Genomic DNA, 21,615 nt, shown 5'->3' with positions numbered 1-21,615 from the left:
GAGCCACGGCGCCCAGCCAAAGCTACATCATTTTTAAGCAACCACTTTAATTTTCTTCATTAGGGAGTATGAGCCTGATGTGGGCAGAATCCAGATGAGCTGGCCAGTGCTGTGAAGGAGCTGCGAGCGCCCCCGAGAGCCGTGAGATGGTAGGCAGAGTTCAGAGTAAGATGCATGGAAAGCAAACATGCCTCCCATCCTACACCCCCAAAGATCTTGACTGCATGCAACACTCTGGGGGCTGGGCAGCAAGGACCAGGATGGAGACCCTGGAGAAGAGTGACAGGAGGTGGCATTGATACCAAACTTTCGACGACCAAGTTTTCTTCTGAGCCTCTGAGTGTCCGGCTGGAAGCGTTTTTAAGTGTCTGTCACTGGTATTGAATCAGGGGCATGGAATAGAAGACATTTCCGGTGACAGACATCTCGACTGGGAGGGTTTGCATGTCGTGTCTGGGATAGGAATGACTTCTGCCCACCCATTGGTACCCATCACTGGTTAGTGGGGCTGTGTCCATGCTCCAATGAGTCAGTTCTCAGAAAATACAGGAACGCATAAAGGACTTAACATCTCTAAATGCCATTGGTGCTCCTGCCTCTGGTGACTTGGCAAAAGGCAATGCAATTCATTCTGCATTGCCAGTTTCCACCTGTGTTCACTGTTTGGTATTCTTGATGTGATTTGTTTTTCCCATTTTAGGCGCCAAAAACCAAGAAGGGATGGAAAGGTGAGTGGAGAGATGGAACATTACCCTTAAGCCAAATATATATATCTTTTTCCCCTTTGGTCCTGGAACAATGAAATGTGTGTTTATTTAAATGTTTTTGGGCCAGGCATGGTGGCTCATGCCTGTAATCCCAGCACTTTGGGAGGCTGAGGCGGGTGGATCATGAGGTCAGTAGATCGAGACCATCCTGGCTAACATGGTGAAACCCCGTCTCTACTAAAAATACAAAAAATTAGCTGGGCATGGTGGCAGGCACCTGTAGTCCCAGCTGCTTGGGAGGCTGAGACAGGAGAATGGTGTGAACCCGGGAGGCGGAGCTTGCAGTGAGCCAAGATTGCACCACTGCACTCCAGCCTGGGCAACAGAGCGAGACTCCGTCTCAGAAAAAAAAAAAAGTGTTTTTGATGAGAGTCTTACTATGCTTCCCATTTTTCCATAGGCAGCCTTGGTCTTCCTTATGCTGCCTCACTGGTCCTCAGAGAAGTTCAGACATAAATAAGATATGGGGTTGTGGAAAAAATCCTTCTCCTTGGGCTCTGTATCCAGAAATATGTGGTTGGGATTCAGGGTGGGAAAACTGGGGAGGGAAACGAATTTGGTATTCATACTTAGGTTCCCCCACATGCCTCCATCAGAAAGTGGCCATTGATGAGGACGTCCAGACCAGTTCTGGGGGATCTTAGATGGAAGGGTACAAGGAACCTACTTGTCTGAAAGTAGCTTCCATGTGCCTAGAAATCTTGAGTACTCTTCCCAAAGAGCCGCACTGGGCTGTGTTCAAGATCTGGAAGACTGATCTTTGGCCAGTGTGTCATGGTAGACAGGTAGAATATAGGTTCTCCTGAAAATCTGCACCATCATTCTTTGAGATAGTTTTTTCTTTTTTTTTTAATTAGACGGAGTCTCGTTCTGTTGCCCGGGCTAGAGTGCAATGGCATGATCTCAGATCACTGCAACCTCTGCCTCCCAGGTTCAAGCGATTCTCCTGCCTCAGCCTCCCCAGTAACTGGGATTACAGGCATGCGCCACCGTGCCTGGCTAATTTTGTTTGTTTGTTTGTTTTTGAGATGGCATCTTGCTCTGTCACCCAGGCTGGAATGCAGTGACGCGATCTCGGTTCACTGCAACCTCTGCCTCCCAGGTTCAAGCAATTCTCTTGCCTTAGCCTTCCTAGTAGCTGGGATTACAGACATGTGCCACCATGCCCAGCTAATTTTTTGGAGTTGTTTTTTTTTTTTTTTTCCCTGAGGTGGCTTCTTGCTCTGTTACAGCCCAGGCTGGAGTGCAGTGGTGCAATCTCGGCTCACTACAACCTCGGCAACCCAGGTTCAAGTGATTCTCCTGCCTCAGCCTCCCAAGTACCTGGGACTACAGGCGCCCGCCACCACGCCTGGCTAATTTTTTGTATTTTTAGGAGAGACAGGGTTTCACCGCGTTAGCCAGGATGGTCTTGATCTCCTGACCTCATGATCCACCTGCCTCAGCCTCCCAAAGTGCTGGGATTACAGGCGTGTGCCACTGCGCCCAGCATTTTTTTGTATTTTTAGTAGAGACGGAGTTTCGCCATGTTGGTCAGGCTGGTCTCAAACTCCTAACTTCAGGAGATCCACCTGCCTCGGCCTCCCAAAGTGCTGGCATTGCAGGTGTGAGCCACTGTACCCGGCCTGAGATAGTTATTTTAAATTTCTGCCTCGGGGTATTTCAGCAAGGCTTTGTGACTTGTTGCCAGAGACATAAAACATCTCGTGGCCAGTGAAAGGAGAGCTAAGCCTAAGTCTCAAGATCTGAAAGCTCTGACGCCTTCTGGCGAGTCTCAAGCCTTGAGGTTTATTAAGGGTCACTCTTCTTTCCTCCTGAAGTCATGACAGTCCCTTTTCTGTTCCAGGCTCCATTGATGATTTACTTGGTGACCTTCTAGGGGATGATAGTAAGTGCGCCTTGCCCAGAATTTGGGGTGCTGCTGTTGCTTTTTTTTCCTTACTCTGTTGCCCAGGCTGGTCCCACACTTCTGGACTCAAATGGATCCTCCCGCCTCCTGAACCAAAGTGCTAGGATTATAGGCATGAGCCACTACACCCGGCCTTTTTAAAAAATTGAGATATACACGTCTGTAATCCCAGCACTCTGGGAGGCCGAGGAGGGCCAATCACGAGGTCAGGAGTTCAAGACCAGCCCGAACAACATGGTGAAACCCTGTCTCTACTAAAAATACAAAAAAATTAGTTGGGCATAGTGGCGGGCGCCTGTAATCCCAGCTACTCGGGAGGCCGAGTCAGGAGAATCACTTGAACCCAGGAGGCGGAGGTTGCAGTGAGCCAAGATTGAACCACTGCACTCCAGCCCATGCGACAGAGCAAGACTCTGTCTCAAAAAAAAAAAAAAAAATTGAGATATAATTTATATAGCATAAAGTCCACGCCTGTAAAGTATACAACTCAGTGGTTTTAGAATATTCACAAAGTTGTACAACCATCACCACTACCTAATTCCAGAACATTCTCTATCACCCTGTAAAGAAGCCCTATGCCCATTAGTAGTCAATTTCATTCTCTCCTCCCTCCAACGTTAGGCAACCACTTATTATTTACTCTCTGTCTCTATGGATTTGCCTATTGTGGACACTTGAATGGAATCACACAGCATCTTACTTTTTTTTTTTTTGAGACAGAGTTTCGTTCTTGTTGCCCAGGCTGGAGTGCAATGGCACGATCTCGGCTCCCTGCAACCTCCACCTCTCAGGTTCAAGCAATTCTGCCTCAGCCTCCTGAGTAGCTGGGATTACAGGCGGTCACCATCATGCCCGGCTAATTTTGTATTTTTAGTAGAAACGGGAGTTTCTCCATGTTGGTCAGGCTGGTCTCGAACTCCCAACCTCAGGTGATCCGCCAGTCTCGGCCTCCCAAAGTGCTGGGATTACAGGTGTTGAGCCACCATGCCTGGCCAGCATCTTACCTTTACATCTAGCTTTTTTTTTTTTTTTTTTTTTTTTGTAACAGAGTCTCACTGTGTCACCCTGGCTAGAGTGCAGTGGCGTGATCTCGGCTCTGCCTCTGCCTCCTGAGTTCAAGCGATTCTCGTGCCTCAGCTTCCCGAGTAGCTGGGACTACAGGCACACACAACCACAACCAGCTAATTTTTGTATTTTTAGTAGAGATGGGCTTTCACCATGTTGGCCAGGCTGATCTCGAACTCCTGGCCTCAGTCACCTGCCTCAGCCTCCCAAAGTGTTGGGATTACAAGTGTGAGCCACCGTGCCCAGCACAAATAGCTTCTCTGATGTAGCATAATATTTTCCGACTTTTATCCAAGTTTTATCCACACTGTAGCATGAATCAGTACTTTATAACTTTTTTATGGCTAGATAATGTTCCATTGTGTGGATAAATCACATTTTGTTTATCCCTTCATCAGTTGACGGATATCTGAGATATTTCCGCATTTTGGCTGTTATGAATAATGCAGTTATGAATGTTTGTATACTAGTTTTTGGGCGGACATGTGTCTTCAGTTCATTTGGAATTCCTGGACCATATGGCAACTGTATGTTTAACTTTTTGAGGAGACTGCTTTTCCACAGCAGCTGTGCCGTTTTACATCCCACCAGCAATGTAAAGCAACGTAGTTCCTCTACGTCCTTGCTAATACTTATTTTCCTTCTTTTTGATTATTGCCATCCTAGAGGGTGTAAAGTGGGTATCTCATGGTAGTTTTGATGTGCATTTCCCTAATGACTAATGAGGTTCAGCATCTTTTCATGTGTTTATTGGCCATGTGTATATCTTTGGAGAAATGTCTGTTCAGATCCTTTGCCCCTTTTTAATTGGGTAACTTGTCTTTTTATTGTTGAGTTATAAGAGTTCCTGGTAGATTCTGGATGCCAATCCATATTATTTGTGTTCGTGTTGGTCTGTTAAGGATCATGGTTTCATGGTCATGTAAAGCTCACCAGGGACAGAGAGACAGGTTTCCCCTGCCTGGTCCCAGAGAACCCACAAAGCTCCTGTCACCCAGGCTGGAGTGCAGTGGCGCAATCTCTGCTCACTGCAATCTCTGCCTCCCGATTCAAGCGATTCTCCTGCCTCAGCCTCCTGAGTAGCTGGGATTATAGACACCCACCACCACGCCTGGCTAATGTATTCCAGCCTGCAGTTTTGGGCTGTGGAAAAGCAATTGTTCCTCATACATTTCCTTGGGGTGCAGTTGGGTTGGGTTGGGTTGGGTTGGGTTGGGTTGGGTTGGGTTAGGTTGGGTTGGGTTGGGTTGGGTTCAGTTGCATTGGGTTGGGTTGGGTTGGGTTGGGCTCTTCATTTGGTATTCGGCACTTAGGGTTGACTTCCTCCTTGGAAATGTACTACCCTCTCTCCCATTCAGGTTTTCCAAGGGGTGACATTGGGACCTGCCTATGGGGCCAGATTTCTTCCTCCTAACACAGAGACAGCTTGGGAAGGGAGCTTGCCAGCCTTTGCATCTTGACTCCAGGTCCCTTTAGCTGAATGACACGTTTTCTCTTTTCTTTTTTTCCAGTGACACTACCTGAGAAGCCTGTTAAACTAGCTTCACATACCAGAGACACTACAGGTGTATCTCAGATGTTCCCTTCTTCAAAGGCTAGAACAAAGTAAGGGCAGGGTCGGCCTGGGTATCCATGGACCTACTTCAGTCTAAATGCTCTTTGCCCCTCCACCCCCCACTTTCTACTTCACACTTGCTCGCCATTTTTTTTTTTTTTAAGAGAGTCTCTGTCGCCCAGGCTGGAGTGCAGAGGCACAATCTCAGCTCACTGCAACCTCCGCCACCCCGGTTCAAGCAATTCTCCTGTCTCAGCCTCCTGAGTAGTTGGGACTACAGGTGCCCACCACCACACCCAGCTAATTTTTATATTTTTCATGGAGATGAGGTTTCACTATATTAGTCAAGCTGGTCTCAAACTGACCTCAGGTGATCCGCCCACCTCGGCCTCCCAAAGTGCTGGGATTACAGGTGTCAGCCCCTGCGCCCAGCCTATTGTTTTTAACAATTTGTTTTTAAGCAGTTCTACTGCTAACAAAGTTGGAAATCACTGCATCAGCAGGCTTGTGATATTCTTTTTAGCACCTCTGTTCTCCAGAGAAATCTATCTGAGATTCCTTGGGCTTTCTAAGCCACTCTTCCCCTTTTTAGAGTCATCCAGTGCCCTTGGATGCATGTAGGGGCTGGTGCCTCCCCTTTGCAGGTCCCTCCTGGGTGATGATGTCTTCAGCACCATCGCAGGCCTGGAAGAAGCTGATGCTGAGGTAAGCCTGGCCATTTCCTACTCCTCCACCTCTCTGCTTATCCCAGAAACAATGAGATGGGTGTTGTTGCCAAGGGGCTGCCCACAGAAGGGTTTAGAAGTCCCTGCAAAGTCACTTTGTTCTTTCTTTCTTTCTTTCTTTCTTTTTTTTTTTTGTGAGATGGAGTCTTGCTCTGTTGCTCAGGCTAGAGTGCAATGGCACGATCTTGGCTCACTGCAACCTCCACCTCCCAGGGTCAAGCAATTCTCCTGCCTCAGCCTCCCAAGTAGCTGAGATTATAGGCGCCTGCCACCATGACTGGCTAATTTTTTTTGTTGTTTTTTTTTTTTTTTTTATTTTGAGACGGAGTCTCCCTCTGTTGCCCAGGCTGGAATACAGTGGTGCGATCTTGGCTCACTGCAATCTCCACCTCCTGGTTCAAGCAATTCTCCTGCTTCAGCCTCCTGAGTAGCTGGGATTACAGGTACCCACCACCACGCCTGGCTAATTTTTATATTTTTAGTAGAGGTGGGGTTTCACCATGTTGGTCAAGCTGGTCTCAAACTCCTGACCTCTTGATCCACCCGTATCAGCCTCTCAGAGTACTGTGATTACAGTCTGAGCCACTGTGCCCAGCCAAAGAAAATAATTTTTGTATTTTTAGTAGGTAATTTTGTATTTTTAGTAGATACGGGGTTTCACCATGTTGACCAGGCTGGTCTCAAACTCCTGACCTCAAGTGATCTAACCACCTCGGCCTCCCAAAGTGCTGGGATTACAGGCATGAGCCACTGCGCCCAGCCATCACTTTGTTTTTAAAGCAAAATAATGCCTAAGGGCTGCCGAGTGACTCAAAGCAGAATCCTCTTTCCTGTAGTGAGATGAGTGGAAAGGAGAGCTCCCTGAAACGGCTAGAGTCTTAGATGTTGCTCCTTTCCCCTAATAAGCTCCATAGCTATCCACTGGCATGGGTGGGAAGTAGCAGAATTCCGGTGCTGCATGGAAGGGTTCTCTACGGTTGGAAGGGGCAGGAATGGCAGTGCTTTCTGAGTCTCTACAACCAGGCAGGTTTGGCTTCAAACAACTGCCAAGCCCAAGCAAGGGGAACAAAGCCACCCTTCTGTGTAAGCTCCGTTGGCTGTGTAAGCTCCTGCCGCGCCATCTGCCCTAATAGAAGCAAGCGGCCAGGACCCTGAATTTTATGGGGCCTTGACTAATGTGCCTCCTAGTCTGTGTCCTCACCCTCCTTGTGGACTTAGGTTTCAGGTATCTCAGAGGCAGACCCACAGGCTCTGCTCCAGGCCATGAAGGTAAGGAAACAGCTTGCTGGATTCTTAGAACTGGGTGTGGGTGGGGTGGGGTCATGATATTTTGTACCAAGGCTTCATTCTCCCTCTGATTTCTCCCTTTACAACCTGTGTTTCTGAGCCCTTCCTCATGCAAGCATGGAACTCGTCTGTGAGCCGTTGGCCTTCTCGCCTTTCTGGGTATCAACCAGTGTTGCTGGTATATAGAGAATGGAGGGTGCCACAGGCCTCTGGGGAAATGGGGCCAGCCCTACTTGGAGGCCCACCTAGCTGGGTCCCCTCACTTCCACCTAGAGGACAGAGCAGGAAACTACCTCCTCTAATGCTTGTTCTTAATTTTTCTCCATATTTCTCTCCACATCCCCTGCCAAGCCCCCTTCAATACTGCTGTCTTCTCATCAGATCAAGCCCAGCGCCAATCTTTGCAATGGATTTTTAAGGCACAGATTCTGAATAATTTGTAAGGACATAATCTCTAGCTTGGCCTAGGACACTTTGTTCTCCCTCTCCTTCCAGCCAGCAGCACCCTCCTATCTGACCCTTGGGGTTTTGTGTCCCTTTTAGTTAACTCATTTTGCCATAGTCCCTAGGACAAGGCCACGCTTTTGGTTACAGCCCTCTGGGGCTCTTGTTTTTGTTGTTTTTTTTTTTGTTTTTTTGGTTTTTTTTTTTAGAGACACTGTCTCATTCTATCACCCAGACTGGAGTGCAGTAGTGTGATCTCATTGCAACCTTACGCTCCTGGCCTTAAGCGATTCTCTTACCTGGGCCTCCCAAAATAGTGTAATTACAGGCATGAGGCACCACACCCGGCCCAGATTCAGCTTCTTTAACCTCATCTTGAAATCTTTCTCCTCAAAGGCCAGACACAGTCAGTCACACCTATAATCCCAGAACTTTGGGAGGTCGAAGCAGTAGGCTCGCTTGAGCCTAGGAGTTGGAGACTGCAATGAGCTATGATCACACCACTGCACTTCAGCCTGGGTGACAGAGTGAGACTCTGTCTTCAAAAAAAAAAAAAAAAGGCCGGGCGCAGTGGCTCACGCCTGTAATCCCAGCACTTTGGGAGGCCAAGGCGGGTGGATCACCTGAGGTCAGGAGTTCCAGACCAGCCTGACCAACATGGAGAAACCCCGTCTCTACTAAAAATACAAAATTAGCTGGGCCTGGTGGCACATGCCTATAATCCCAGCTACTAGGGAGGCTGAGGCAGGAGAATTGCTTGAACCTGGGAGGCGGAGGTTGCAGTGAGCCGAGATCGTGCCATTGCACTCCAGCCTGGGCAACAAGAGTGAAACTCCGCCTCAAAAAAAAAAAAAAAAGCCTGGCATGGTGGCTTAGTCCTGTAATGCCAGCACTTTGGGAGGCCAATGCAGGTGGATCACTTGAGCTCAAGAGTTAGAGGCTGCAATGAGCTATGATCGCACCACTTCACTCCAGCCTAGGTGACAGAGTGAGACTCTGTCTTTATTTTATTTTATTTTTAATTTTTTTTGATTTTTTTGAGACGGAGTTTTGCTCTCTTGCCTAGGCAGGAGTGCAGTCACGCGATCTCGGCTCACTGCAACCTCCAGCTCTCAGGTTCAAGCGATTCTCCTACCTCAGCCTCCCAAGTAGCTGGGACTACAGGCGTGCACCACCACGCCCAACTAAATTTTGTATTTTTAGTAGAGACAGGGTTTCACCATGTTGGCCAGGATGGTCTCGATTTCTTGACCTGGTGATCCACCTGCCTCAGCCCAAAGTGCTGGGATTACAGGCATGAGCCACCGTGCCCGGCCAATATCCTGTCTAAAAAAAGAAAAAAAAGGAAAGCTTTTTTCCCAGACCAGCCACCTAGGATCCCTGGGCATAACCCACAAGTCCTCTGACTCAGTTTTTGATGCTAACTTTGAGTCTCTCATCCCAGAACCATGAGCTGGACTCCACTCCACTCCACTCCACCCTGCTTACCTTTAGTTCCATTTTCTTTCTTCACTCACTGTTTTTCTCAACAGTTTTTGCATTTTCCTTTGTTTTCTCACAATTCTGCCCCTGGGGTGCCAACAGCCCATCTCTCTCGGGTGGAAGTCCTCACCCCCTTATCAGACATCATCCTCTGCCCTTCCTCCCTGGTTTTCTAGGACCTGGACGGCATGGATGCTGATATCTTAGGTCTGAAGAAGTCTAATCCAGCCCCTAGCAAAAAAGCTGCAAAGGACCCTGGGAAACGAGAGCTGCCCAGCCACCCCAAGCCTGCAGGTGGGTCAGTAGCCAGTGAGAAAGGTGCATGGGAGACGGCTCCTCAAATCTGTTAGGGAGACTTTGAGGATGTGGAAGATGCTAGTAGGAAGTGTTTGTGTCCTTGGGTTTTCTCTGCGCAAGCTGGAGAGGTCAAGAAGCAGTTGTGCGTGTGTGTGTTTGAGTGTGTGTGGTGGGGTAAGGGGACAGCTTGAGTTTCCTCCCTTCCTCGAGCTGTTCCAGGCCCTCTGGGTCCAACATGGGCAGCTCCTGGAGAAGCTGTGTGAGTTAAAATGGAGAACTCTATGGTAGCCTGTGCCTCTCCTGAACCCATGTCTCTGGAGTGACTCATGATGAGGGAGTGGAGGTAGCTGCTACCACGTTTCCCTACCAGAAGCCCATGGGAGAACTGGAGACTCCTCCCTTGGCTGTGCCCATGGCCATGAGCCCCCAGCTTCCCAGGAAGAAGTGTACCCCATCCCAGAGGTCCCAGTCCATGGTATGGGAGGAAGACTTTGGCCAGGAGAGACTCAGGCCTACAACCTTGCCTTCTGCTTCCTGCAGGGGGCGCCATATCCACCAAGAAGTCACCTCCGTCTCCCAGCAGCTCTGGGCATCAGAACAGGAGGTTTTCCTCTGAAGGTATCATAGGCTCCTGTCATGCCTCTGGGACTCTGGCTTGGGAGTGGAGCAGCCTGGGTGCACTTTCTGGCCCGAGGCCCTGCTGCTGCCTATGTCACATGGGGAGCAGAGAGCTGGTGCCACCGGTTTAGTTCCTCATGAATTCATGTCGGGACCAGTTATATTGTATCGGCTGAGATATTGGGGAACTCACTTGCAAAGACCTTAAAGCCAGGCATCAAACTGAAGATTTTCCCCAATATAGGAAGAAGCCCCTTTCCCGTCATGAATGTGTGGACATTTTATATCTCTTCTGATGCTTGAGGGACATTTCCAGAAGGCCATGCAGCTTGCAGAGTCAGAGGCCCCACGGGCAAGCCTGAGGCAGGCCCCATAGGCCCAGGGCCACCCTCCGACTCCCTCTCCCCTTGCCCGGCCTCTGGAGTCCCTGTTGCCCCAGGCCCCACCCTCCAGATGCCAGGGGGCTTGTTTATGTACTGGAGCAGCCACAAGTCTTGACTCGAGCGCTGCTCCCCAGTTCAGGCTTGCTTTTCCTCAACTAAGTGCTGCGGTCTGACCTGTGCTTTCCCTTCTGCTGTGAGACTTGGAAGACCCGTTGGCAGGACTTCTCTCCTATGATGAAGAAGGAATCACCAAGAAGCCGCCTGTGACAGAGAGTAAAACAGCTTCTGACAAGAGCCCCAGCACAGTCAGAGATCAAGGTAGGGTGGAGTGGGCTCACTTCCCATCCTGGAGGAAGGCTTTATTGGCAACAGGCTAACCAACCTTTCTGGAGCAGAACCAGAGGCCTCTCCCGGCTGGGGACCAGAGGTCTAAGGTCCAGTACAAAGAGATCATCAGCCTTTAGGAATAGGGAGGTAGGATGTGTGAGTCTGGGAGTAGGCTGGAGGAATTGGGTCCGTGACAGACCGGGCAGGTCTAAAGCCTGTCGTCCTACCCAAAGGTGCAGACAAACCACCCCCCAAGCCATTCAGACATCACAGCTGAGGGTAGGAAGGCTGTGGGCATTGGGGCTTGTGTTCTGTCTTTCAGGTCCCTCTATTCCGCTGACTCCTGGAGACACCCCCATCCGAAAAAGAGAAGAATTGTTTGACGATGGGGATGACATCATGGCCACCTTGGGGTTTGGAGACAGCCCCAAAGCAGAGAAGAGGCAGATGGGAGACCAGTAAGGATCCCTATGAGTAGGCCGGGCTGCTGCCTGAGGCTGCTGCTTCAGGTTCAGGGAAAAGCTGGTGGACGGGTACTGTGGGGGTCCCAAGAGCCCCTCATACCCACACGTTCCTGCCGTGTGTCCCGTCCTGCAGGGAAGGGCCTCGCCCTGCTCGCTCCACGCTGGATGAGCTGCTGGGTCGAGGCACGGCCACCAAACTCCTGGCCCGCCCGGGCACAGGGGAGCACAGGGAGTTCAAGCTAGATAAGAAGTACCAGAGGCCACAGGGTAAGGAGGCTTGCGGGGGCCGCGACAGGACGGGAGGGAGGCCTCTAGATCAGGCTTTCATTACAACCTATAATAAGAAATCAGCCTCACATCCTGATACGCACATGTGATTATACACGTCTGTAGCTGAGACAAAAGCGTCATGTAATAATACTTACCGAGACCACTGTTCGTGCTCGGTTGTCTATGATTGAGATGCTGTTTGATTTGGAAACACACTGACTGTGACACATTAAGCTGGTTTCTCGGCCCCCTCATGGGTAGCAGCTCGCATCTGAAAAGCACTGCTCTGGCCAGTGTTTCTCAAAGCATCGGCCCACAAGCTGTCCGCTGAGAATCGTTCTTGTGACACATGCAGCTCGCTGGACCTGACCTCGAGGGATCCTGGGGCAGGGCCCGGCTACTGCAAAGCCACTGCATCTTCCTGGCCAGTGCCTGAGGTGCTCCCTTCACAGCAGCTTCCCTCTGCTTGTCTTACACAACAAGCTACCAAATTCAGCTTTTGTTAGAATTTTGCAGCCGCAAATGAGCTCAGTTTCCCCTACTCCAGATCATGGTCACAGGCTCCTTAATTCACAGAGAGTGAAGATGCGTGGGGAGACGAGGACTTCACCTTTGGAGCCTATCAGCCCACCGTGGGCTCCTCTGAGGGCCGGCAGTCCCGCAGGCAGTCTGTTAGGTAAGTGGGGCCTGCAGGAGGCCTGGCCTCTGAGACAGATCGTCCACTGGGATGACAGGCCCCTGCAGCTGGCCCCTGTCCCACCCAAGAGTCTCGTGTGGGAGGCCACAGGGTACAAGGCCCTCAGCTCTGTGGGTGCTGGAGGAAGCAGGAGATGGCCTGGTCTCACCAGCCCAGACAGAGTGGTGGAGATGGCCCCAGTGGGAGCCCCCATCCCAGACACTGCTCAGATTCGCCAGTGCCCCACCCAGCCTCAGAAGGAAAGGAGCAGGTAGGCCTGCCTCCACCTAAAGTCCCTGAAATCATAAAAGGCTGTAATGTCACTCGGTCTCCCCAAGGAACATACATCCTGATGGGTAGCAAGACCTCTACAGTGGCCTCTGCAGTGGCATCTCAGACCCCGCTTCCCAGGAACTCTGCTGTTGAACCTGCCGTGACAATTCGGATAGCGTGATCCTCGCAGTTTACAAAAAAAAAAATTAAAGCAGTGATAGGATTTTCTGAGTCTGGAGTTTTTTTCCCAATATATATTTTAAACTTTGTATTTTGAAGGAATTTCAAACTTCAAAAGTTGGCTGGGTGTGGTGGCTCACACCTGTAATCTCAGCAGTTTGGGAGACCAAGGCAGGTGGATCACCTGAGGTCAGGAGTTCAAGAACAGCGTGGCCAACATGGTGAAACCCCGTCTCTGCTAAAAATACAAAAAGTAGCTGGGTGTGGTGGTGGGTGCCTGTAATTCCAGCTACTCGGGAGGCTGAGGCAGGAGAATAGCTTGAACTCCAGAGGTGGAGGTTGTGATGAGCTGAGATTGCACCGCTGCACTCTAGCCTGGGCAATAGAGTGAGACTCCATCTCAAAAAAAAAACTTCAGAAGTTGTAAGAACAGCGCTTCCCGGGTTCAGCAGTTGTTCTCATTATGCCAGGTTGGCTTCCTCAGTCTCTTTCTATCTGAATAGCTCTGTGCATGTTGGCATTTCTTCCCACACCCAGTATGTTCTTAACCCTGGGTACCTGCTGCCACTGGTCAGTGACAGATGAAGGCCATGGCCGAACAAATGAAGTAACTGTTGTTGGAAAACCTGGAAACCACTTGATCCAATTTATTATTTTTTTTAGACAGAGTCTCACTCCATCACCCAGGCTGGAGCGCAGTGGCATGATCGCTGCTTACCACAACCTCCACCTCCCAGGTTCAAGCAGTTCTTGTGCCTCAGCCTGCCAAGTAGCTGGGATTACAGGCGCCCACCACCACACCTGGCTTTTTTTGTGTGTTTTTAGTAGAGATGGGGTTTCACTATGTTGGCCACGCTAGTCTCAAACTCCTGGCCTTAAGCGATCTGCCCACCTTGGCCTCCCAAAGCTCTGGGATTACAGGCGTGAGCCACCATGCTCGGCCTGATTTTTCTTTTTTTTTTTTTTTTTTTTTTTTGAGACGGAGTCTGGCTCTGTCGCCCGGGCTGGAGTGCAGTGGCCGGATCTCAGCTCACTGCAAGCTCCGCCCCCCGGGTTTACGCCATTCTCCTGCCTCAGCCTCCCGAGTAGCTGGGACTACAGGCGCCCACTGCCTCGCCCGGCTAGTTTTTTTTTTTTGTATTTTTTTAGTAGAGATGGGGTTTCACCGTGTTCACCAGGATGGTCTCGATCTCCTGACCTCGTGATCCGCCCGTCTCGGCCTCCCAAAGTGCTGGGATTACAGGCTTGAGCCACCGCGCCCGGCCCTGATTTTTCTTTAGACCTGTGTGCCCACGGCTGTCATTTCATTCTGTTCCTGCTCTCTGCGGGGAGAACTGTCCCTGGTTCATGTGATGGAAGTCAAGATCTCTGTACTTCGTTGTTCTACAGATAGCACGCGGCCTGCCACATGAGCCAGTCCAGGAGCCACTGCTTACTGGGCCTCAGCTGAGCGTGCAGGGTCCCAGGGCATCGTGCTGCCCAGCCCCAGGCTGCTAGGGGGCCAATGGGACTGGCTGCTTCCCCTGCCTGACACCTTCCTTTCTGTCTTGAAGTAGGTTCTTAGCAGACAGTGGCCCAGACCCCAAGGGAGAACCAGGCTCCAAACAGAGCCCTCCAGCTGCTTCCAGCCCCATCCAGCCCAGGAAGGGAGGAGCTGACTGGCTGGGCCTCAAGGACGAGGACTTGGACCTGCTCCCTGCCTCACCCACCAGAGAGGCCCGTCGGGAAAGCTTGGTGCCTGCCACGCCCTCAGTGCCTCCTCCTGCGAGCCAGCACTCCACACCAGCTGGGCTGCCCCCCTCCAGGGCAAAGCCACCAACCGAAGGGGCAGGGTCCCCTGCCAAAGCCAGCCAGGCTTCCAAGCTGCGAGCCTCCAAGGAGGAGGAAGAGGAGGACTGGCTGAGCCATGCCCTGTCTCGGAAGAAGTCCCAAGGCCTGGCCAGAGAGCAGCGTGCTGGGGCCTCTGAGGGCCTGAGTTTGGCGGGGACAGCGGGCCATCCCCCTTCTGGCAGGTATGGGCTTGGGCTGCTGTGGCTAGTAGGGGGAGGACTGGCTGCAGACTTGAGGAGCCCCTTTGCCCCTCCACCTGTTGCAGCCTCAGTCGGGAGTTGGGGAACAAGGCAGGGCACTGTGGGCACAGAGGCCGTTTCTTGGCTTTGCTACTCTGCCTTTTGGGCACTGCAGAGAGAGCCTCTGGCTCCCGGGCTTGCCCCAGGGACACACCCAAGAAGGAGAGCTGTTGACATTCATGCCCTGACTGCCATGGGGACAGGTGCTAACTAGATCGGGCAGAAGACAGAGGGTACCTGAGGTGGCAGACACACCGCTGCCCTGTCACAGCGCCCTCAGGCTGGAAGCCCCAGCATCCAAACAACTGGTGCTTCTGCCGACTCCACTGAAGTGAATATGGCGTGTGTGAGACGAAATGTCCCTGTGTTCTTTGAGAGTGTTAGAAGAGACACAGTGGCCGAGAGGCACCTCCTGGCAAGCCCCTATCCGTGGGGCAGGATAGCAAGTGACCTCTGAGGGCAGGAAGGCACAAGGGGCCGGCAGGCTGGGGGAGTCCAGAGGAAGTGGTGAGATGTGCTGTGGCCAGAGCCCAGGGTAGTGAACTGGGAAATTTGTGGCAGCCCAGGGACGTCACCCAGTCCTGGGGTTGATGAGGGCAGTTGTGACTTTGACCTGAGGCCTAGGGGAAAGCTCAGGCCAAAACAGATGAGAGCCTGTCTCTTCACTGACCTGTGAGCCGAGAAAGAGGTGGGAATAATGGGAAAGGGAGCCAGCCAGATTTGGGAGACTAAGCAGAACCTTAATCTAGAGCTGAGCCAAGTTAAGTGGGCTGGAACAGGGCTCTGAACTTGAACTTGACGCCAGTGTCTATAACATTTCCATTGTCACTGCTTGGACCGTGTCCATTCACTGCGCCACTGTGGACACTGAGGCAGGAAGAGGGTATTTGAAGGGAAGAGATGCCCAGAAATCCCAGGAGCTCAGATGTGGGAGGAGAATGCCCCAAGATGGGATGATGGGAGCAGGAGGAAGGGCGGCCACGAGCTTCACGTGTGAAGCCCGTCCTGGGACCCATCTTCATCCAGCCTGACCTGGGCCTTCTGTCACCTTCACCTTGAATGCTGCCTTTCCTCAGCCAACCTGTCACCAGCACACAAGGACTTGAGCAAGCAGCTACTGGAGGGAGCTCCGGAACCACCGCACAAGAAAGACCGTGTGTCAGGCCTGGTGACTCAGGGTAGGCCTGGGCTGCGGGCTGAGTGGGAGTGAGATCGTGGTGGGCAGCACAGGCCTCTGTCCTTAGAGAGGGACACAGAGACTGCTCACACTGCCCCATCCCCATGCCCCACACAGAGGTTGCCCACCCTGCCCCGTCCCCGTGCCCCACACAGAGGCTGCCCACCCTGCCCCATCCCCGTGTCCCACGCAGAGGCTGCCCACCCTGCCCCGTCCCCGTGTCCCACGCAGAGGCTGCCCACCCTGCCCCGTCCCCGTGTCCCACGCAGAGGCTGCTCACCCTGCCCCGTCCCCGTGTCCCACGCAGAGGCTGCTCACCCTGCCCCGTCCCTGTGTCCTCAGGTCCCCTGTGACTCGGAACCATGCCGCCTCAGCACTCCCTACAGGTTCCCCAAAGAGGCGACCAGCCCCTGGAGACCTCTCGGCCACTGGTTTGTTTTTTGTTTTCTGCTTCATTTGGGAGTTTAACCCTGGGTGAGGAAGAGGTGCTTTGAGCTTCCTTTGGGGTCCCTGGGACATGAGTGACACCAGTCCCTCCTGGACACTCACAGGCCCGGAGCCCTGGGCCTCCTGCTCATTTCTCTGCTGTTGATGTTTCAGAGCCTGCCACCTGTTTCCCGAGCACCCAGGAACCCACAAAGCCTTCCATGCCCATCCAGGTAGGGGTGTGGGCAGACAGGTCTAGCTCAGGGCCTAGGGAGCAATTCTCCATGCCCAGAGGCAACACCAACAGTTTGACCTGATGACCTGCCAGGAAAAATATGTCAAACATACCAAATGTGACGTCAGCCAGCTCCCCCGGCAACCCCCACCAGAACTTGCCTGAATCTCTAGCCTCGCTGCTCCCAGGGTGTTAATTTGCCTACGTCAGTGAGGAGTTTGAGGAGGTAGCCAGGCCGGGAAGCTGGGACACTGCAGTCAGAAAGCAGGGCCCAGGGTCCTGTTCTGTCAAGAAAGCCTCCTCCACCCCTGCCATCCTCGCACCACACCTCTGCCTCTGTTTCCCATGTGTGGCAGTCACCTGTGACATGTAGGCCTGGGAGATGTGGCCCCCAGGAGTGTGTCCCTGGGAGATGGTGGGTAGGGGACAGCTTGTGGGAACCAGATTAGTGTCAACATGTGGGCTTCAGGCCTGACAGGAAAAGCTAGCGTCAGCTTTTGTCATAGCAGAGACTCTGCTGGGGCTCAGCCATTTGTCTGGGAAGCCGGAGACCATGCAGGGGAGGAAGCTGTTCTGGGATGGTGGAGGGAGACATGCTCCTGACCAGACCTGCAAGGGGAGGTACACTGGGGACTGCTCAGCCACAGTGACTGTGACTCTCCAAGGCCTTGGACCCATCTGCAGCCACAGATCAGATGCAGGGAGGTCCGGTGAGCAGCAGGCCAGGAGGTAGCTGATCTCAGCTGGGCCCCTGTCCCCTCCCTAACCAGGAACCTCTCTTCCTCTTCTCCAGCCCCCGCTCCCAGAGTCCCTAGCCCGGAGCCTGCTACCAGGTACAGAATACCAGAAGCAGCTCCTGGCAGCACAGGGGCAGCTTCAGAGTGGCACCACTGAACTCCAGGCCAAACTGCTACAGAGCCAGGCCCGGCTGGCAGAGCTGGAGACCCAGGTGAGGGCAGTGGGGCCACTGGCGCTGGGGGCAGGGTTGCGATGGGAGGGGACACTGAGAGTGGCTGGAAGCTTCCCCAGGAGGGAGGAGGGGCTGTTGGCACAGGGCAGCGTGGAGTACAGCTGCCTCCCCTCCCTGGTCGCTGGCCCTCCTGCCGTCTTCTAGGTGCGGAAGCTGGAGCTGGAACGGGCCCAGCATGAGCTGCTGCTAGGGAGTCTGCAGCAGCAGCACCAGGCAGACCTAGAGCTCATCGAGAGTGCACACAGGTAACCTGGTGCTGGCCCCAGCTCTGCCTTGGATCTCACGCTGACCCCAAAGCCATCCCAGTGTGTCTGGAGAGGCTTTTAGGTGGCAGCCCTCTGCCTTCCTCGCACCATGGCTGGGTGTTCTGTTGGCAGAAGCCGCATCAAGATGCTAGAAACATCGTACCAGCAACGGGAGGAGCGGCTCCGGAGAGAGAACGAGGAGCTGTCAGCTCGGTATCTGTCGCACTGCCAGGAGGCTGAACAGGCCCGTGCTGAGCTCACGGCCCAGCACCAGCGGCGCTTGGCAGCCACAGCGCAGGAGAAGGACCAGGAAATGCAGCGGCTCCAGGAGCTGCAGCGGTGAGGCCCAGGGACAGGCAGCTGGGGAGCGGGCTTGCAAGGAGTAGCCGGAAGAGAGCCATCCCTATGAGACCCTTCACTGTGACTCAGCAGCCTTTGGACAGGGGTTCGGGTCCTTCCCCCCCAGTCCAGTGAGTGAGGACTGAGGGCTGGGCACACTGACTCATCATACCCATGGGTAGGGGTGCCACCTGCTCTTACAGAGGCAGGAGGGGTACCCACAGGCTGTTCAGGCACGGCATGGCAGCAGCAAGTCCCCCAGGGTCTAACTAAGCACAGGGTCATCCACTCACCTGCTCACGCAGTAGAGGCTAGAAACAAGATCCACCTGGGAAAGCCTTGCACTGTTGTGCCTGCCATGTTGATAGGGTTGCCTTTCTAGAAGAGAAGGAAACTAAGAAAGGTTACCTAAGGGAGCCAGGTTGATGAAGGCAGAGGCAACCTTTTAAGACTGCTCAGGGCAAGGCACAGTGGCTCACACCTGTAATCCCAGCACTTTGGGAGGCCAAGGTGGGAGGATCACTTGAGGCCAGGTGTTTGAGACCAGCCTGGGCAACACAGTGAGACCTTGTCTCTAAAAACAATTTTTAAATTAGCTGGCATGATAGTGTACTCCTGTAGTTCCAGCTACTTGGGAGGCTGAGGCAGGAGGATACCTTGAGCCCAAGAGATCAGGGCTGCAATGAGCTATGATCATGCCACTGCACTCCAGCCTGGACCACAGAACAAAACCCTGTCTCTAAAAACATTTTAAAAATAAAATAAACACTTGGGAGGCCAAGGTAGGAGAACTGCTTGAGGATAGGAGTTCAAGACCAGCCTGGGCAACATAGTGAGACCTCATCTCTTTTTTTTTTTTTTTTTTTTTTTTGAGACGGAGTCTCACGCTGTTGCCCAGGCTGGAGTGCAGTGGCGCGATCTCGGCTCACTGCAAGCTCCGCCTCCTGGGTTCACGCCATTCTCCTGCCTCAGCCTCCTGAGTAGCTGGGACTATAGGCGCCCGCCACCGCGCCCGGCTAATTTTTTTTTTTTTGTATTTTTAGTAGAGACGGGGTTTCACTGTGGTCTCGATCTCCTGACCTTGTGATCCACCCACCTCGGCCTCCCAAAGTGCTGGGATTACAGGCTTGAGCCACCGCGCCCGGCCGTGAGACCTCATCTCTACAAAAAGAAAAAAAAGCCGGGCGTGGTGGCTCAAGCCTGTAATTCCAGCACTTTGGGAGGCCTAGACAGGCAGATCACGAGGTCAGGAGATCAAGACCATCCTGGCTAACACAGTGAAACCCCGTCTCTACTAAAAAATACAAAAAAATAGCCGGGTGAGGTGGCGGGTGCCTGTAGTCCCAGCTACTCGGGAGGCTGAGGCAGGAGAATGGCATAAACCTGGGAGGCGGAGCTTGCGGTGAACTGAGATCCGGCCACTGCACTCCATCCCGGACGGCAGAGCAAGACTCCGTCTCAAAAAAAAAAGAAAAGAAAAGAAAGACTGCTCGGGGCCGGGCGCAGTGGCTCACGTCTGTAATCCTAGCGCTTTGGGTGGCCAAGGCAGGCAGATTGCCTGAGCTCAGGAGTTCGAGACCAGCCTGGGCAACACGGTAAAACCCTATCTCTACTAAAATACAAAAAATTAGCTGGGCGTGGTGGTGGGCACCTGTAGTCCCAACTACTTGGGAGGCTGAGGCAGGAGAATTGCTTGAACTCAGGAGGCGGAGGTTGCAGTGAGCCGAGATCATGCCAGTGCACTCCAGCCTGGGTGACAGAGCGAGACTCCGTCTCCTAAAAAAAAAAGCTGAATAATGGGAGGATTGCCCATCTTAGTGTGTGTAGCATTGAGGCACCATGACAGATAAGACAGAGGAGCTGGGGAAACTGAGGCAGTGCCCAGCGGAGGAGAGGCCTGGGAGCAAGGGCTGCTCAGAAGCACGCCCTTTCCCAAGGAATTACCACATCCGGGTGGTCCAGCTCAGAGTGACCACCTTCCCGTCCCGCCTCCCCTCAGGGCATCCATCCTAGAGATGCGCAGAGACCATGAGGAGCAGCTGCAGCGGCTAAAGCTGCTGAAGGACCGAGAGGTCGATGCGGCCACCAGTGCCACCTCTCACACGCGGTATGTGCGCCGCCCCAACCATGCCTGCCTGAGGGTGGGGTCTGGGGGGTCCCCGAGACCTTCAGGAGGGGCTGACCCAGGTCCTCCTGGATGACCTGGAGTTGACCTGGGTCTTCTTCCAGGTCCCTGAATAGCATCATCCAGCAGATGGAGAAGTTCTCCAGCAGCCTGCACGAGCTGTCCTCCCGCGTGGAGGCCTCGCACCTCACCACCTCCCAGGAGCGGGAGCTGGGGATCCGGCAGCGTGACGAGCAGCTGCGGGGTACGCCCTCCCCTCTCAGCCACCGGGCTCCTGGTGGGAAGGGGAGCAGCTGCTGAGCACCCTGTGGGTTGCCCCCAGCACTGCAGGAGCGGCTGGGCCAGCAGCAGCGGGACATGGAGGAGGAGCGGAGCCGGCAACAGGAAATCATCGGGAAGATGGAGGCACGGCTGAATGAGCAGAGCCGGCTGCTGGAGCAGGTGAGGCCCATCCTCCTGGCCCTCCTGCCATGGGGCCTCTTCTCCAGGGCACCCACAGGCATGGCGGCACTCCCGACCTCACCTTCTCAGGAGGTCAGCGCCCCACGTGCGGCTTCCTGCCTCTACATCTCCCTGCCCCGGCCAGGCCCTCAGCACTGCCCACCTGAGCACGCAGGGGCCACCTGGCCAGGCCCCCACCACGCCCTGCCTGCTCCTCAGCACCACAAGCCCCTCGGCCGCCTTGGCTGCCCTCCACAGTCTAGCCCCTGCAACCATCAGCTGCACTTCCCACTTCCTGACACTCGAATCTGTCACATCAGCTGAGCCCTGACATTGGGACAGATGCTCTTGCCTATTAAATGTTATCCTAGCCTCTTCAGCTCTCACAGAGACATTTGAACTCCCTAGATACCTTTCATATATAAGCACATGCTTTATTTAAATAATAATGACCTGGCTGGGCTCGGTGGCTCACGCCTGTAATCCCAGCACTTTGGGAGGCCAAGGCGGGTGGATCACAATGTCAGGAGATCGAGACCATCCTGGCTAACACAGTGAAACACCGTCTCTACTAAAAATACAAAAAATTAGTCGGGCGTGCTGGCGGGTGCCTGTAGTCCCAGCTACTCGGGAGGCTGAGGCAGGAGAATGACGTGAACCTGGGAGGTGGAGCTTGCAGTGAGCCGAGATCGCACCACTGCACTCCAGCCTGGGAGACAGCGAGACTCCGTCTCAAAAAAAAAAAAAAAATAGGCCGGAAAAAAAAAAAAAAATAGGCCGGGCGCGGTGGCTCAAGCCTGTAATCCCAGCACTTTGGGAGGCCGAGGCGGGTGGATCACGAGGTCAGGAGATCGAGACTATCCTGG

General features: G+C 53.2%; 1 protein-coding gene across 10 annotated transcripts in view; it reads left to right on the top strand.

The window, feature by feature from the left end:
• Positions 1-21,615, top strand: part of LOC105469184 (Fas binding factor 1) — a 33,146-nt gene that overhangs the window by 2,896 nt on the left and 8,635 nt on the right. For 8 of the 10 annotated variants that reach the window (XM_011719895.3, XM_011719891.2, XM_071083594.1 and 5 more), the window contains 22 exons: positions 64-149; positions 701-728; positions 2,614-2,655; positions 5,253-5,346; positions 5,941-6,001; positions 7,240-7,290; positions 9,411-9,528; positions 10,072-10,149; positions 10,731-10,850; positions 11,182-11,317; positions 11,457-11,590; positions 12,170-12,269; positions 14,276-14,734; positions 15,868-15,969; positions 16,311-16,399; positions 16,569-16,627; positions 17,423-17,578; positions 17,744-17,844; positions 17,977-18,183; positions 20,183-20,290; positions 20,413-20,552; positions 20,631-20,749. In XM_011719895.3, the coding sequence (XP_011718197.2) occupies positions 147-149; positions 701-728; positions 2,614-2,655; positions 5,253-5,346; positions 5,941-6,001; positions 7,240-7,290; positions 9,411-9,528; positions 10,072-10,149; positions 10,731-10,850; positions 11,182-11,317; positions 11,457-11,590; positions 12,170-12,269; positions 14,276-14,734; positions 15,868-15,969; positions 16,311-16,399; positions 16,569-16,627; positions 17,423-17,578; positions 17,744-17,844; positions 17,977-18,183; positions 20,183-20,290; positions 20,413-20,552; positions 20,631-20,749 (2,505 nt within the window). In that variant the 5' untranslated portion in view covers positions 64-146. Of the gene's footprint in view, positions 1-63; positions 150-700; positions 729-2,611; positions 2,656-5,252; positions 5,347-5,888; positions 6,002-7,239; positions 7,291-9,410; positions 9,529-10,071; positions 10,150-10,730; positions 10,851-11,181; positions 11,318-11,456; positions 11,591-12,169; positions 12,270-14,275; positions 14,735-15,867; positions 15,970-16,310; positions 16,400-16,568; positions 16,628-17,422; positions 17,579-17,743; positions 17,845-17,976; positions 18,184-20,182; positions 20,291-20,412; positions 20,553-20,630; positions 20,750-21,615 lie in introns of those variants that run through there. The other 2 variants (XM_011719897.2, XM_011719898.2) reach the window with 2 other exon arrangements.

This window comes from Macaca nemestrina, chromosome 17, assembly GCF_043159975.1.
Source record: "Macaca nemestrina isolate mMacNem1 chromosome 17, mMacNem.hap1, whole genome shotgun sequence".
NCBI classification, from domain to species: domain Eukaryota; kingdom Metazoa; phylum Chordata; class Mammalia; order Primates; family Cercopithecidae; genus Macaca; species Macaca nemestrina.
This window is presented reverse-complemented; position numbering and strand designations above follow the sequence as displayed.